Raw genomic sequence first — 13,469 nt, forward strand, 5'->3', positions numbered from 1 at the left:
ATGTTCCCCATGTGTGAGCCTGGGTTATCCCCTGAGGCTACAGCACACCGATACATTTGCATTCACACAGGCTTCTTTGTTTTCTAAATGGTCTCCCAGTCCACTTTAGTCTGAAAACCAATATTAAGCGACCAATAAAGTAGAGGGGCCATGGGTGCATGTGAAAACAGGAAGTAGAATATTTTCTAGTCTAGTCTTCAATGTTGAAGGATTGTGATACCTACAGAGATACGTAACATCTTCCTGTAAAAATCTTCCTCTACAAGGAAGAGACCTTTTAGGAGAGTATAAAATACATTTTCAAGTTTTAGAAGTTTAGTTTTTCAAAGTTAGACTTCCAAAGCGGCAAATTTCCCACTGTCGCTTTCTCTCTTAGTCACAAACATTTAATTTATCTTAAAATATAAATAAATAAAACATTTTTACTAGATTATGGGTCAATAGATATGGTCAACACACTGTGACTCTGTTTTGTAGTTTTCAGTTTTTCACTTATCATTCTAAAGACTAATTACAGCTGTTATTTCAATACACTTGTGGACATCAAAATAGGTCTTTTAAGCTCCGTTCTTTAGCTATTTTTTAATAAAAATCTTTGTAATTGATAATAAAATTGTTTCTTTTTCTTTTTGATAATCAGACCAACAGTTATTAACAGTTATTATGATTTTGAACTAGACACAATCAAAATCTTGAGATTTCAAAATGAGGGGTTTGCAAGAAAGGAATGATTAAAGAAATAGGTTATTTGTGTTGGGGTGTACAATATTACATGAGTCCCTATCAGGTGATAAGCAGCAGCAGAGATACTTTAGGAAAACCTTGGAAATGAAAAAATCCCATCTTTATTACTGTATGGTTTTCAAATACTTACTGTCACTGCCACAGTTTGTGATCTCTATAGGGATTCATTGTCAGAAATTAAATAATATCAATAAATATGATTTATTTAGTGTATAATCACCTGAAAAGAGTTGTGTTTACATTAGCTGAGAATAGCTTTGTTCTATCAACAAAGGGAGTGGGTTTGGACAGTGTCTCTTTATAGGAACATCCACCAAATTTCTGCTGAAAGCTATAGATGGTTACAAATCTTACACTCTGCACCTTCAGCCATGTAGTTCTCGCTTTGCACTTTTTCCTTCCTTAATTATTAATTAGTAGTGAGTAAAAAACAGAGAAAATGGAGACACTACTAAACTTTAAATGAGACAAGTAAAGAATATGTGAGAACTTACAATGTGCAGCATCAGATAGTCCCCCAGACCAGGTGCACTTTCAATCCTGACCAGGATGCCATCTTTCAGGGAGGTGCTAAAGCCAACGGTCAGCCTGTCCGTCCTGGTGCTCGGTCTTTCATTAGCTGGCCACTTAAATGTAATGAGTCCTCCTCCTTTACCAAAGATGTACGTTGTGCCAGCTGAAAAGAGGAGAATTTTTAAGCAACTCAACTCCAAACTATACAGTAAAATCACAAGGTAAGATAATTGATTACATATCATAAAGCTAAAGACATCTGGAAAATTATTATAATGAAAATTACGTAGTAGGAAAATAGTACAATAGTCCAATCATCCTGAAGCATTTTGGACTTAGAAGCCAAAGTGAAAATGGATATCCATTAACATTCTGACAGCACACTAACAGTCCTGTATACAACATGTCAACCTTCTCCCCTTCACATGCGTTGATACACTGATGGCAAGGGATGCCATATAAGGTGGGAAAACAACCTGCTCACAGCAATACGGTCAAGACTGTCGACATAAAGGCTGATTATTAACCAAACTTGGCATCACATTTGAAATCCTAAATGTAGCTATCATGATTTTAGAGCTTTAGATTGGCAATTCAGCTCAAAAGCGGCAACTACTGCATTTTAATGAAGCTGTTCCCGCCTTTTTTGATACCAAACTAGGTAGATACATGTATGACACGTAGACTTAAAAAAGGGTAATTTGGGGCCTTGCAATAATCCCTACAGCAGAATGTGGTGTTGCAGTCATTTGGCATATTTCGTAACACATCCAAATGCAGTAAAGGGACTTAATGATTTCAGGACTTCCGTGTGTCCTCAGCGATGCAAGAACCGAACAAAGAAAACAAAATCGCTAGCCAAGACGATGTGGAAGACGATGATATCTGAATCATTTCTCTTAGACAATCCTTGTTGAAGCCAGAGCAAAATAACCACCAAGGTTCCTGCATATGAATCATAAATCTTTTACGATATGAACAAAATTATGGAATTAACCAGTTTTTTTTAAATGGGATACATGTGTTAGCCATTGTTTGCGCATCACAAGCAATACCAGTGCTTTCGCTCACTCTCGATTCACCATTTTAAGCTCTACCCATTTTGGCATCTGAGTTGCTAAGAGAGCTGTCGCTCTGTTCCACTTGGTCCACATATTATAGATTACACAACATGATCTTACCATTTGGCTCAAACGTATTTCCCTAAAAGTTTTTATTTTGTTTTTTAACGTGGTTGTCAGGTAAGGTGCTGCTGGTGCGGAGGGAGGCAGGACTCAAACGCAGAGTTTGTGTGCTCTTTATTACAAAACCAAGGCGCTGCTCCAACAACAGGTAAAAGTGACATTTACAATGACTCGACATAGGACAACAGGCACACAGGGCTTAAATACACTAGGGAGGTGCAGGTGATTGGACACAGGTGGAAACAATCAGGCAATCACAGGACAAGGCAGGAAGTGAAGCTAACCCAGGGACACAAGAGACATGAAACTACAAAATATAACAGGAAGAGGAACCAAACCGTGACAGTTGTATATAGTCTGCCATTTCTTCTGGACCCTTCCCGCTTGGAACTACTCAGCAGCTATTTTCCGAGCTGTCTGCACAAGCAGTTGGTTTTGAGACCTACATTTGATAGTTCGTCCTAAAGAAATGGAGTTGCAGACATCCCCTGTACGCGGATGTGTCTGAAGACCCGGCACTGGAGTCGAGGGCAATCAACCACCTCTCACATCATCAGAGCTTGCGAAAGGACAGCCTCCACTTAGTGCCTCCACTTAATGTCATGAATTTCAACTGTACATGAATCTGTCGTTGGACAGCTGTAGGGGCATTTATTTATTATTACAAAGATAATACAAAGTTTTTTGTTGTTGTGTTGCATTAGAGGATAGTGCAAGGAGTGACGAGCCCTGTCTCAGAGAAAAAGGGTCTCGATCCCTGGCTAAGACAACAGTCCAAACTAGAAAATCCCGCAGACATTTCGACAGCATGGCCTAGAACGGCCACAGATGTCAAAATAAACACATATAACTCATCCAAACGCTTTGGATAAACACATGAGTACGACTAGCACAAGCATTCCATCATTTTGGGATAAAATGAAGCATAAAGAATTAAAATTGTGGCAAAGTATGAACTACTTTTTAATCAGATGCTGACACTGCTTCACCCTCTAACAATCCAGCCTCGCCCACTTCTCCCCACATACACACCCATTGTAAACACCAAAAAAACGGTCTCTCCGTCTTTCAAAAACTTGAACAATGATTACAAGAAAGCTGTTGGAGGTATGCACACACCCTCAAAACAAACATGGTGTTTGGATGGTGGAAGTTGTCCATTCCCTGTTGTCCATGTGTGATATTTAATAATGAGATCAGTACTCACGGTCATTGCACTGTGTGCCAGTGTAGGAGGTCATGGAGCAGTCACACGTGTAGTTCTCCCACTGCTGGATACAAATACCCATGTTGGCACAGGAGTCCTCCTGACAGGTGGTGCTGGGACCTGTATAAATCCAGCCATCCCAAGGATCAAACAGACACACAGCCACACACAAACACGGCCACACACACACACAAAAAGAGAGGGAGAGAACTCATGTCATTTATAACCATAACCAGCACATGCTGAAGTAAACCCACAGCCTACATTAAAGGGACAGTGTGGTGTACCAAATCACATCAAAGCGATTTTCCGGAATCTTGATCTTTACAATCGTGTATAGAGAAATTACTGTTGAAGCACCCTGACTACACTCCAAAAGCATTACAAAAAAGCATAATGGACTATTGATCAACTTGGCTATAAGCTGTTTTTCACTACATTGTATGTTTAGTTGATATTCTGCAATCTAGGACTGACATGGTGGAGACCGAGTTGGACAAAACAAGCCCTTCGTACAAAACCCTTTTTTTGAAAACAACCTTCTCTAATTATAAAGGCATGACATTTACTCTGAGACATCTGAAGGCAACAAATTTAACTTTAGAAGCAGGCAACACACAACTTTGGAATGAATGTGTACATGAGGGACTGTCTTTCATATTTTAAATGCTCTATGCCTATGCTGTTTAAATGTCTTTTATGATGACTCTTTTTAGCCAAAACAAGTTTAATTGCTGCTGGCGTTGTCCTTCTCCACACACCTTGGATTATACTATATCTGCTAAATATTTTTTAAATTGGCTAAACATGCCGACGGCCAGTTTTCATTAACTTATTTAACTCAGGTTAATGTGTTAAGTTTTAAACTTACCTGGTAAACTGATGCAAGCTGCTCTGCCAAAGAGGCTGTTAAGATCCAAGTTAATTGCTGATAAATTAGATAGTAGAATTCAACAGGGTCAACACAGGAAAGTCCTGCAGCTGATCTACATATCGGGTACTGGATTTAATGTAAGATGTAACCACAGTAAAAAGCTTATACACGCCACGGCCCGCAGTGTTCTGTTACAATTTTTTCAACCGTGTAGTATCACAGTCTAGTAAAAGGAGGGTATGGCCAAGTCAACCATCATTAATTGGTGATTACAGTATGTGGGCTCATTGGATAGAGAAACACAAATTAAATTATGCGATGAAAGCTTGTGATGAAAAGCAGGCCGTGCATGTCAGTATAATCAAATGAGCAATCAACTGATCGTCATACATAAGCAAAAAAAAGAAAGGAAAGAAATAACACGAACACAAAGAAAAATGAGACAGAATGCCATGGAGAAGACCAACATTGATTGATGAGATTTTATTTTGAAAAATAAATTTGTCATTATTACTTTCTTGCGGTACATATAGCACAGTGAAAAGCATTGTTTTCATAAACCACATTCAGACTGTGAGAGCAAAGAGGACATACTGTACACAATGTTATAGATTGTCTTGACTAAAACATTTAGTAACATGTATTTCTCTAAAATGGAGCTCAGTAGGTCAATGTAAAAAACACTTAATGTCTAATGGAATGATATGGCAAGAATCAACATCTGTAGAGAAAAAGGTTTCCATGCAACAGGCTGTGTCACCCAGAACCTTAAGATGATGACAAATACTACTACGACATAATGACGACTTGCACATGAAGAAGGAAACATTTTGTCCACAGGGACATATGTTTGCAAAATGTTTCAAAAGCCCCTTTTGATGTAGCTACAATATGCATGAACAATTGAAAATCAACACAAAAGAAACTAAACCATTAGGTAAGTTTTGCTTTGTCAAAAAAGGTAAGGACTGAGGGCCGCATGTACGTACATTTGCGTAGCGTTATCAGCGCCACGGTAAGTGTGCAGATAGCATGCGTTGTGATACTTAAGTTCACATTGTACTTCCAAAACCTGCAGCTCATCAGGTAATCAGCGCCTATCTCCGCCCACTATACCGCAGATTGCGAGCATTGTAACGCACACTTGAATGGACCTCCTTCTCTCTGCCTATCATGGATCAGCCATTCAACATCAAAAAACAAAAATTCAGTGACAACAAAGATGTTTTATTTTGGGTATTAGTGGTGAGGAAATGTGTGCATTGACTAGTGTACTGCAGCAAAGCTTGGAGTACTTGTGCTGCAATGTAGCTGAGTGCAGACTGCGATATTCCCACTGCTGATGCTATGACTGTTTAAAATGATCCTGATGCCAATAATTGTAACACAAAGAGAATTTTAACACCTGCTGGAGTGGAATGTGAACGCTGAGTCAGAGATGCGATGTCATCTTTGATTTCTTCCAGTAACTGTAAAACTGCGTGGCTGCTAAATCTGTAACGCGTAATGATTTTGTGTTCACCCAACGGAAAAAGTGTGATCCTTGTGGCAGAAATTCTTTCAGCTCGTCTCTTTTGCCTAAGTCACCGCCTGGCTCGGATTACTGCTGTCATTTAAACCAGGAGGCATATGCAAGGAAACACGCATTCAGGTTTACACCTGCTTTTAAGAGGCTGAGAATTATTACACCAAAAAAAGGCGTGCTTCCATGGGCAGTTTCTGTACATACTGCGGAATACATGATTAGGTGCATCCCCTCCCATCTCTTTATGGGAAACTGCCATCATCCCCTTGACTCTCCTGTGAATTGCATGACACAGAAAGGGCAATTTAGCTTATTCATTTTCCGCGGCAGGCAGTCTGCGCTTTCACCTCAGTGCAGCTGGTTTGTAAATGCACCTGAAGTGGGCACAAAAGCGTTAGTACATGCGGCCCTGAGTCTTGAAATGGCCTGATAAAGATTTTCAAAGCTCCTGTTATGTTATGGTCCGCTCCAAACCTGCATCCATACTCAGACCTTCAATTTTTATTTATTTTGTTGGTTTGTCCTAAAGTACCATTTTTGCTTGCTCCCCAGCATTAACAATAAGGCTAAAAGTTAAGGCTTTAGTTTCAGGCTTAAAATAATGTAGGGCAAACACTTTCAGTTTTTGCGTATGCGAGTGAATACTCCAGAAAGTCTCCAGAGTAATTAGTCAGATCCACTGATTAGGGGACTGGTGTGTTTTTTTGGGTGCCCAATGACCCCCAGGTTTAACAAGTTGTCTCAGCCAACATCATATCCGTCTAAATGTTTTACAATAAAAGTCAGCTACGTTGCGCGGTTCACTTCATCCTGATAATGCACTCCGGTTAAATATGAATAAAACTCTTATCATAATCTGTCTCAGCAGTGTAATGTTTTCAGTCTTACCACCAGGCACCATTAACTACATGCACATGTTGTGCAATCAACTAATAAAGATATGTGATAAGAAAGTATAAGCAGCCACATAAAATGCTGTTTGCCTGATCTTTACATGGAATTCTGCAGAAATGGATGATCCTGTGATGTTTTGTGACAGACTTAGGATTAACATCACTATACTTTTTCAAAAGAGTCCCCGGGAGAGATTTAACAGATTATGCCAGGTAGAACCAACCTTTATTCAATAATATAATGGAGGTTTTTTGTCCAAATATTCTCTGCTTTATGTATAGCTACCAATGATACTGAACCTTGAGGAATGGAAATTATGTTTTCTTCTGCTTTTTCCCTCACTGAACTGAATGACGGTGCCTACAGTCATTCATGCATGTGCTCTCTAATGTTGTTATTCAACAGTATTGATCCAACCCTCCTGATGGATTTGTAGCACTACATTCGTTTAAGGCATTCAAAACAAAAAAAAGTATGTTAAAGTGTTTACTGTTGTCTTGAAGACATTAGTTACTCAAATCCCTCCCATAGATTCTTTTTTACCCTTTTGACATGTTCAGCCAAATAGTTTTTTTGTGGGGTGAATAGCTTGTCAGTTCTGTCCTGTATTGAGTTTGGGGACCTTAATTGAGACCAATTGATGGGTTAGTTTTCATTCTCAAAGCTTTTTGTTATGTAAAAGTGAAACATATCAAGTTATTTGTGGTAATGTCTATGTATTTTTCATATGTTTATGGAGAGTTAAATATGAGCAGTTTAATGAGCAGCTTTCTCATGATACTGCTCATTAAAACAGGACTAGTCAACTACCCAGTAATACAACATCAGTCTGATGTTGCCATGTCATTAGGCACCAAAGCTTTACAAGCATAGCAACATTAACTAAGGGGGACGACGGTTGTCAACGTTCGACTAAATTTGTAGTTTCTTTTCATCATTCTTTTCAGGAATCGACGTATTCACCAAAGTTTGCACTGATTGTGAATGTATCTCTGCATAATCAAATTGATTCAGCTTCACCTCAATCAGCCACTATAGTGACCTGTGCCTAGCATAATTATTTCAATAATATTGGTGAAGATTCAACATTCACAAAATTTTAAACAAAAATGAAACTTAACAAAAGCTGAAAAGATAACAATGGAGGACCTGGCAGCATTATGTGTCCACAGTAGCAAAAACTGTTTAGGGTTACCGCAACAGCACTGTAAAGAGGGGACCAAAGTGGCAGGTAACAGGTGGCGTTGTCTTGGGATTGTTTGATGTTGTGCCCCACTCTAGAAGTGATTAAGTGAGGCTACAAGTACAGTTATTAGAATGGAGGGGCTTCCGTATGGATACAGGGCCATGGAGCTACTGTTTGCATTGAGCAGGAACAAAGTGCTGCTAGAGATGGAGTTAGAGTTGAAGTTTGAGTCGTACAAATCGGGCTCAGACTTGAGGGGCGATGTACCTTCACATCCACGTTCTATTTGCCCGCTGCGAAACAAGGCGTCATTGAGGAGATCCGGGAGGCGACCGTTGAGGTCGATTGATGCCAAACATCCCTGGTAGCCTTCTCTGGAAGCCACTAGTTTTGGCAGGTTGCCATACATACCTGGACCCAGTCCTGCGATGAACAGATCACCTGGGGTGTAGATAAGACAAAGAAACTGTAAGATCTTGTCTGATATAACTATGCAACAAATCCTGTCTTCCTGTCCTTTTCCTCTTTATTCATAGAGTAGTTTACACTAAATGTTCAAACTATTATTTGTGGAGTGTCATGGGGTCGCAAGCTACATTGTAAAATGTAGGAAAATATAATCATGAAAGTTTGGAAATCAAACTTCCCAAAGGCAGTGATAAAATGGTACCACTTTCACATATTCTCACATATCCTTTTCCGGACTAGTCACTTTAGTAATAAACAGGGACTACGTTCCTAATTAACACAATTTACTGCTTGTAGTTCTCTCCCTAAACAATGGATACTACTTTCCACTGGATGCATATAATGTGCTCTCAATACCACTTACGACACCTTGTGTTCAACATCCCTATAATGACATATCAGTAGTTCTGTATTAACATGTTCCCAAAGTCAATAATATAGAAAAGAAAATACAAGACATATTCCGTAAAATGTAGACAAGGACATGCTTTACACACAGAACGTAAAACATTTTTGATGACATTTGTATACCTTTTAGGTCCAGATTCTTGGCTCCATTGATACTCTGAGTAGTGGCTATTGCATCCACTTTCAGAGTGTGGGTGTTGCTGTTGTCTCGGGTGATGGCCACATTGTGCCACTGGTTGTCATTCAATGCCCTGTCACTTTTGCCCTTGATGAGGTTGGGCCCATTTCCAAGGTCAAAAACATAGTGGATGTATCTGCATGAAACAAGATATAAGAGTTACAGTTTTCAGCCTCAGTTTGAAATGTTGACAATGAGGCAGTCCCGAACTTAAAGGTTTGAAGAAATTAGATAAATATATTTAATGAAATTGGCCGTTGTTCAGGGGGTGATTTTATCACCAGCTTCTCTATTTGGAATGACATTGGGCAAAGCACTGAACCCACACATTTATGAAGGCAAATCAATGTCAAACTCAAAGGGTGCAAATGTGCCTCTCGTGCAAGCAAAAGCCGTTTTCAATTTTTTTATTTGGCCACTTGCGGAATTTTAAACTGTTCGACTCGTGCGTCTCGTAATTTTTCTTTTTGATCGTAAGTGGGTGGACCCAGTCACCATGGTATCTTCTTGTCTAATTGGTTAAAGTCCTCGTCTTGGATTGTCATCATTAGTCATCTTGGTTTTCATCTCTGTTGAGTTGATGCCCAGGACTATGGAAGCCCGTTTCCTTTCTAAAGAACTTGTAGGTGATAGAATGTCGTAGAATATCGGTGTTTAGATCCAACCTCAGGCCTAGGTGAAAGAGCAGCTCCAACAGCTGGCTGAATAGACTCCCTTTAAAAGAGAAAACCTAAACAAAGAACTGCCCCAATACAGACCGCATATTAAGTGTAGCATCAGGGACCAAAATTCACTGGACCACTCCTAAACTGTAATAAAGGATGCTTTTGCACCCTTGCAAAAACACACAGAGATATACAAAGAGGAGCTACACAGAGAAACTGAACGAAAGCCAACGGCCAACTCAGTTGTGTAGAGGCATGCAAGTATCCACAAATTACAGGAGACCAACCCCCCTCACTGTGGAGAATCGCAATCTGCCTTACGACCTGAATGTTTTTTACGCAAGGTTCAATCAGCCGACATTCACCCCACCCAACTGCCCAGCAAACATCAAAGAATCTCATACACCCGTTTATTTATGCTGGTGTAAGCTCTACTTTTGGTTTTTAACTGTGTCTATCAACTGTATTTTGTAATGAAGGTTTTAGAGTATTTCCTGAAAACAGATGGCAGGCATTATGTAACGAGAGACGTGTACATCTGTACATTATCATTTCATACATTGTTACCATAAAACCATCTATGAAAGCAATTTTAGGTTTAATTTTACAATTCATAATCTTCAGGATTCGAACATGTAAAAGTTTAACAAGCATCCCGAAACATACCCTTTGACCAGTTCTACGGCGATAAAATCGTTGCCATCTCCAGAGTTAAAGATTATGAAGCCATCTGGGGAGGTTGTCTTGAACTGGAAGAAGAGGTGCATGGATGTATAGGCCTGTAAGGTAGCCAAGCTCAGATAGCTGCTCTTGGATTTGAAGGTGACAGGGTCAGCGATGATAGAACGAATCCCAAAGCGTGCATTGAGCTCGCAATAATCAATGTCACCATTTTTGCACAGGTCAATGTAGAGCATGCCGTTAAATCTGAGGAAATGACAGGAACAGACAGTTGACATGATTGACCTACAATTAAGTGTACTCTTGTTATTTAAAGCCTTATAACAGATGTAAAGTATAGAGATTGAAACAGTATTTTGTATGGAAAACACTCTAAAGCTACATAAATCTCCAGTTTGTTTCTAACAAATATAAAATATGGCCATCATTGTTTTTACTAGCAACTCTCTAAATGTTCAAGTACAAGACAACTGAGGCTGGAGAAAATAATGAGACCATAATAATTACCTAAAAGAGGCAAAATTCGAAACGATAAATAAATACTAGTATTTCTTTTCAGTTAAGTCAATTGAATACCTAAGACTCTGCAGATGACCAATGAAGCTGGATGGGATGCTGGAAACAAATCGACGCTCTGTCATGATTCCTGTTTCAATGTTGTGGAACTCCAAACGAGTGTGGTCGCCCACCATCTGGCCTGAAGACGGGCAGGGTGGAGGGGATGGGTTGAAAAGAAAGACAAAAACGAAAAAGAAAAGAGAACACTGTCTGACACTAACACAAAAGGGCTGATTTAAGAAGAAAATTGCATTACATTGTTAGATGGATGCAAACTGCCATCAAAGCTTAAATATCTACCTGCTGTCTTTGTAGCAGAATAAAATACAGATTTGCCCTGTCTCTACGACAAGACCACTGCATGGCAGGATATTGCTGAAAAGGCAACAATAAGCATTCCTTCGAGCAAAGAAACAAGTTGATGCAGGTAAGTACCTTCTGCTACATCATCGTCAACAGTTAGCTTGTAGGTTTTGCCACGACGCACCACTCGCACTGTATGCCATTCATTATCATTGAGCTTTTGCCCAGCATACAGGGTCTCCGGTCCCTTGCCTGGGAACAGTGTTCAATCACAAAGTTAAAAACATCCTGAGGCTAAAACCAAACCTTAGTTTCCTGACTCTCAGCTTTCAATAATTGGCAGAACTCCACAACCAGCTAACCCAAACTGAAAAATGGCTTTAAATACAAGTCAACGTCGTTGTATGCCATTGGGAAACTAAGGTTTGGTTTTGTCAGTGAAATACAGAGTACTTGACATTCATAATTATAATATACACCTCGCCATCATTTTTTTCAGAAAAGAGGCATGGCTTTTACCATACTACAGGAGGACAAATTGCTTTTACTCATCATAGGCTTCCAGAAATTCTTTCTCTTACTTCTTCCCTGCCTTACCTTTTGTCCTTTCTTTCTTCATTGAATTTTCTGAAGATGAAACCAGAACTAAAACCATAAAGTACTTTTAGCCATATCAGACACAAACAAAATCTCATTCTTGCCTAATTGTTACAAATATAATCTTTGTGCAAGGGCTTGATGAAATTCATCTATTTACTCTGTGTTTCGAAAACTTTGAGGTGAGATGTCAGTCCTCCAAACCATTAGCGGCTGGCCAATTGAGGCCAACGAGGAGTCGCCCCACCAGGAGCGCCCCTTCTTGAGCCAAAAGAAAAGGAAAGTTCAAATTAAAGTATAAAAATGTCAATATTTGTGTTTTGAAATATGGAATGTACCTAGCAATATTCATAAAACATGATATCCGTGCAAAGTGTATGCTTTTCTTGCACGTCCCTTCCTGTCAACGCGGGTAGTTTCCTCATGCGCTAGTGGCAAGCTGACAATTGCCTGCAGAAGCACTTTAGCAAATTGCTAAATACATTTTAAAAAGTGTGACATACAATTTAGCGAATCAGCGTCCTTAAATATACTTGGGTTTGGGCAACATTGATTTTGCACCCAGCATAGTGTTCTCATCGAGGGTGGTATTGACAGGCGGATGACATTGTAGAGGAAGTAAAGATCACGGCATTTATCGCCTTCAAGCTCGAGACGACTGACATATATACAGTATCATACTGATTATTTTTATACATGAAATTGATTAGATAGCTCTACCTAGAACATTTCATGATAACAACATGATAAGTTGAGAACGAATGAACCATGAGTGGTCCAATGTACAAATAAATTCAAGTTGCTTGAGTCTTAACTTATAAGTATGAACACATTTCATATGAATATAATCAGCCATGTTAAGGGGTACATGTAGATGAGATGCTCTGTATTTTACCCACGTTTAACCTGGTTGTTCAACCCCGACAAGACCCAACTAATTTTCTTCCCCGGAAAACACTCTCCCACTCAGGACCTGACTGTTAACTTCGGCGACTCTGTGTTAATGCCCACTCTGACTGCTAGGAACCTCGGCGTGACACTTGACTCCCAACTTTCCCTGACTGCCAACATCACAGCGACAACACGATCCTGTAGATACACGCTCTACAACATCAGGAGAATACGACCCCTTCTCACTCAGAAGGTGGCGCAGGTACTGATTCAGGCTCTTGTCATCTCCCGCCTTGACTGTTGTGACTCTCTCCTGGCAGGTCTCCCTGCTACCGCCATTCGACCACTGCAGCTCATCCAGAATGCCGCAGCTCGACTGGTCTTCAACCTTCCGAAATACTCCCACACCACACCACTCCTCCGCTCTCTTCACTGGTTACCAGTGGCTTCCCGCATCCAGTTCAAAACATTGGTACTCACGTACCATGCTGTGAATTAATTGGGTCCAGTCTACATCCAGGACATGGTTAAACCCTACATCCCAACCCGCACACTCCGATCTGCATCTGCCAAGCTGCTTGTTCCTCCGTCAC

General features: G+C 40.0%; 1 protein-coding gene across 14 annotated transcripts in view; it reads right to left on the bottom strand.

Moving 5' to 3' along the window:
* Nucleotides 1-13,469, bottom strand: part of nrxn3a (neurexin 3a) — a 122,458-nt gene that overhangs the window by 20,808 nt on the left and 88,181 nt on the right. For all 14 annotated transcript variants that reach the window (XR_009941578.1, XR_009941577.1, XR_009941576.1 and 11 more), the window contains 7 exons: nt 11,521-11,640; nt 11,104-11,224; nt 10,513-10,773; nt 9,127-9,317; nt 8,395-8,568; nt 3,649-3,768; nt 1,239-1,420 (listed from right to left, as the gene is read on the bottom strand). Coding sequence is in view for 4 of the 14 variants with exons in the window: in XM_037486933.2 (XP_037342830.2) it covers nt 1,239-1,420; nt 3,649-3,768; nt 8,395-8,568; nt 9,127-9,317; nt 10,513-10,773; nt 11,104-11,224; nt 11,521-11,640 (1,169 nt within the window). In the remaining 10 variants the exon portion in view is untranslated. The remainder of the gene's footprint in view (nt 1-1,238; nt 1,421-3,648; nt 3,769-8,394; nt 8,569-9,126; nt 9,318-10,512; nt 10,774-11,103; nt 11,225-11,520; nt 11,641-13,469) is intronic.

This window comes from Pungitius pungitius, chromosome 14, assembly GCF_949316345.1.
Source record: "Pungitius pungitius chromosome 14, fPunPun2.1, whole genome shotgun sequence".
NCBI lineage: Eukaryota > Metazoa > Chordata > Actinopteri > Perciformes > Gasterosteidae > Pungitius > Pungitius pungitius.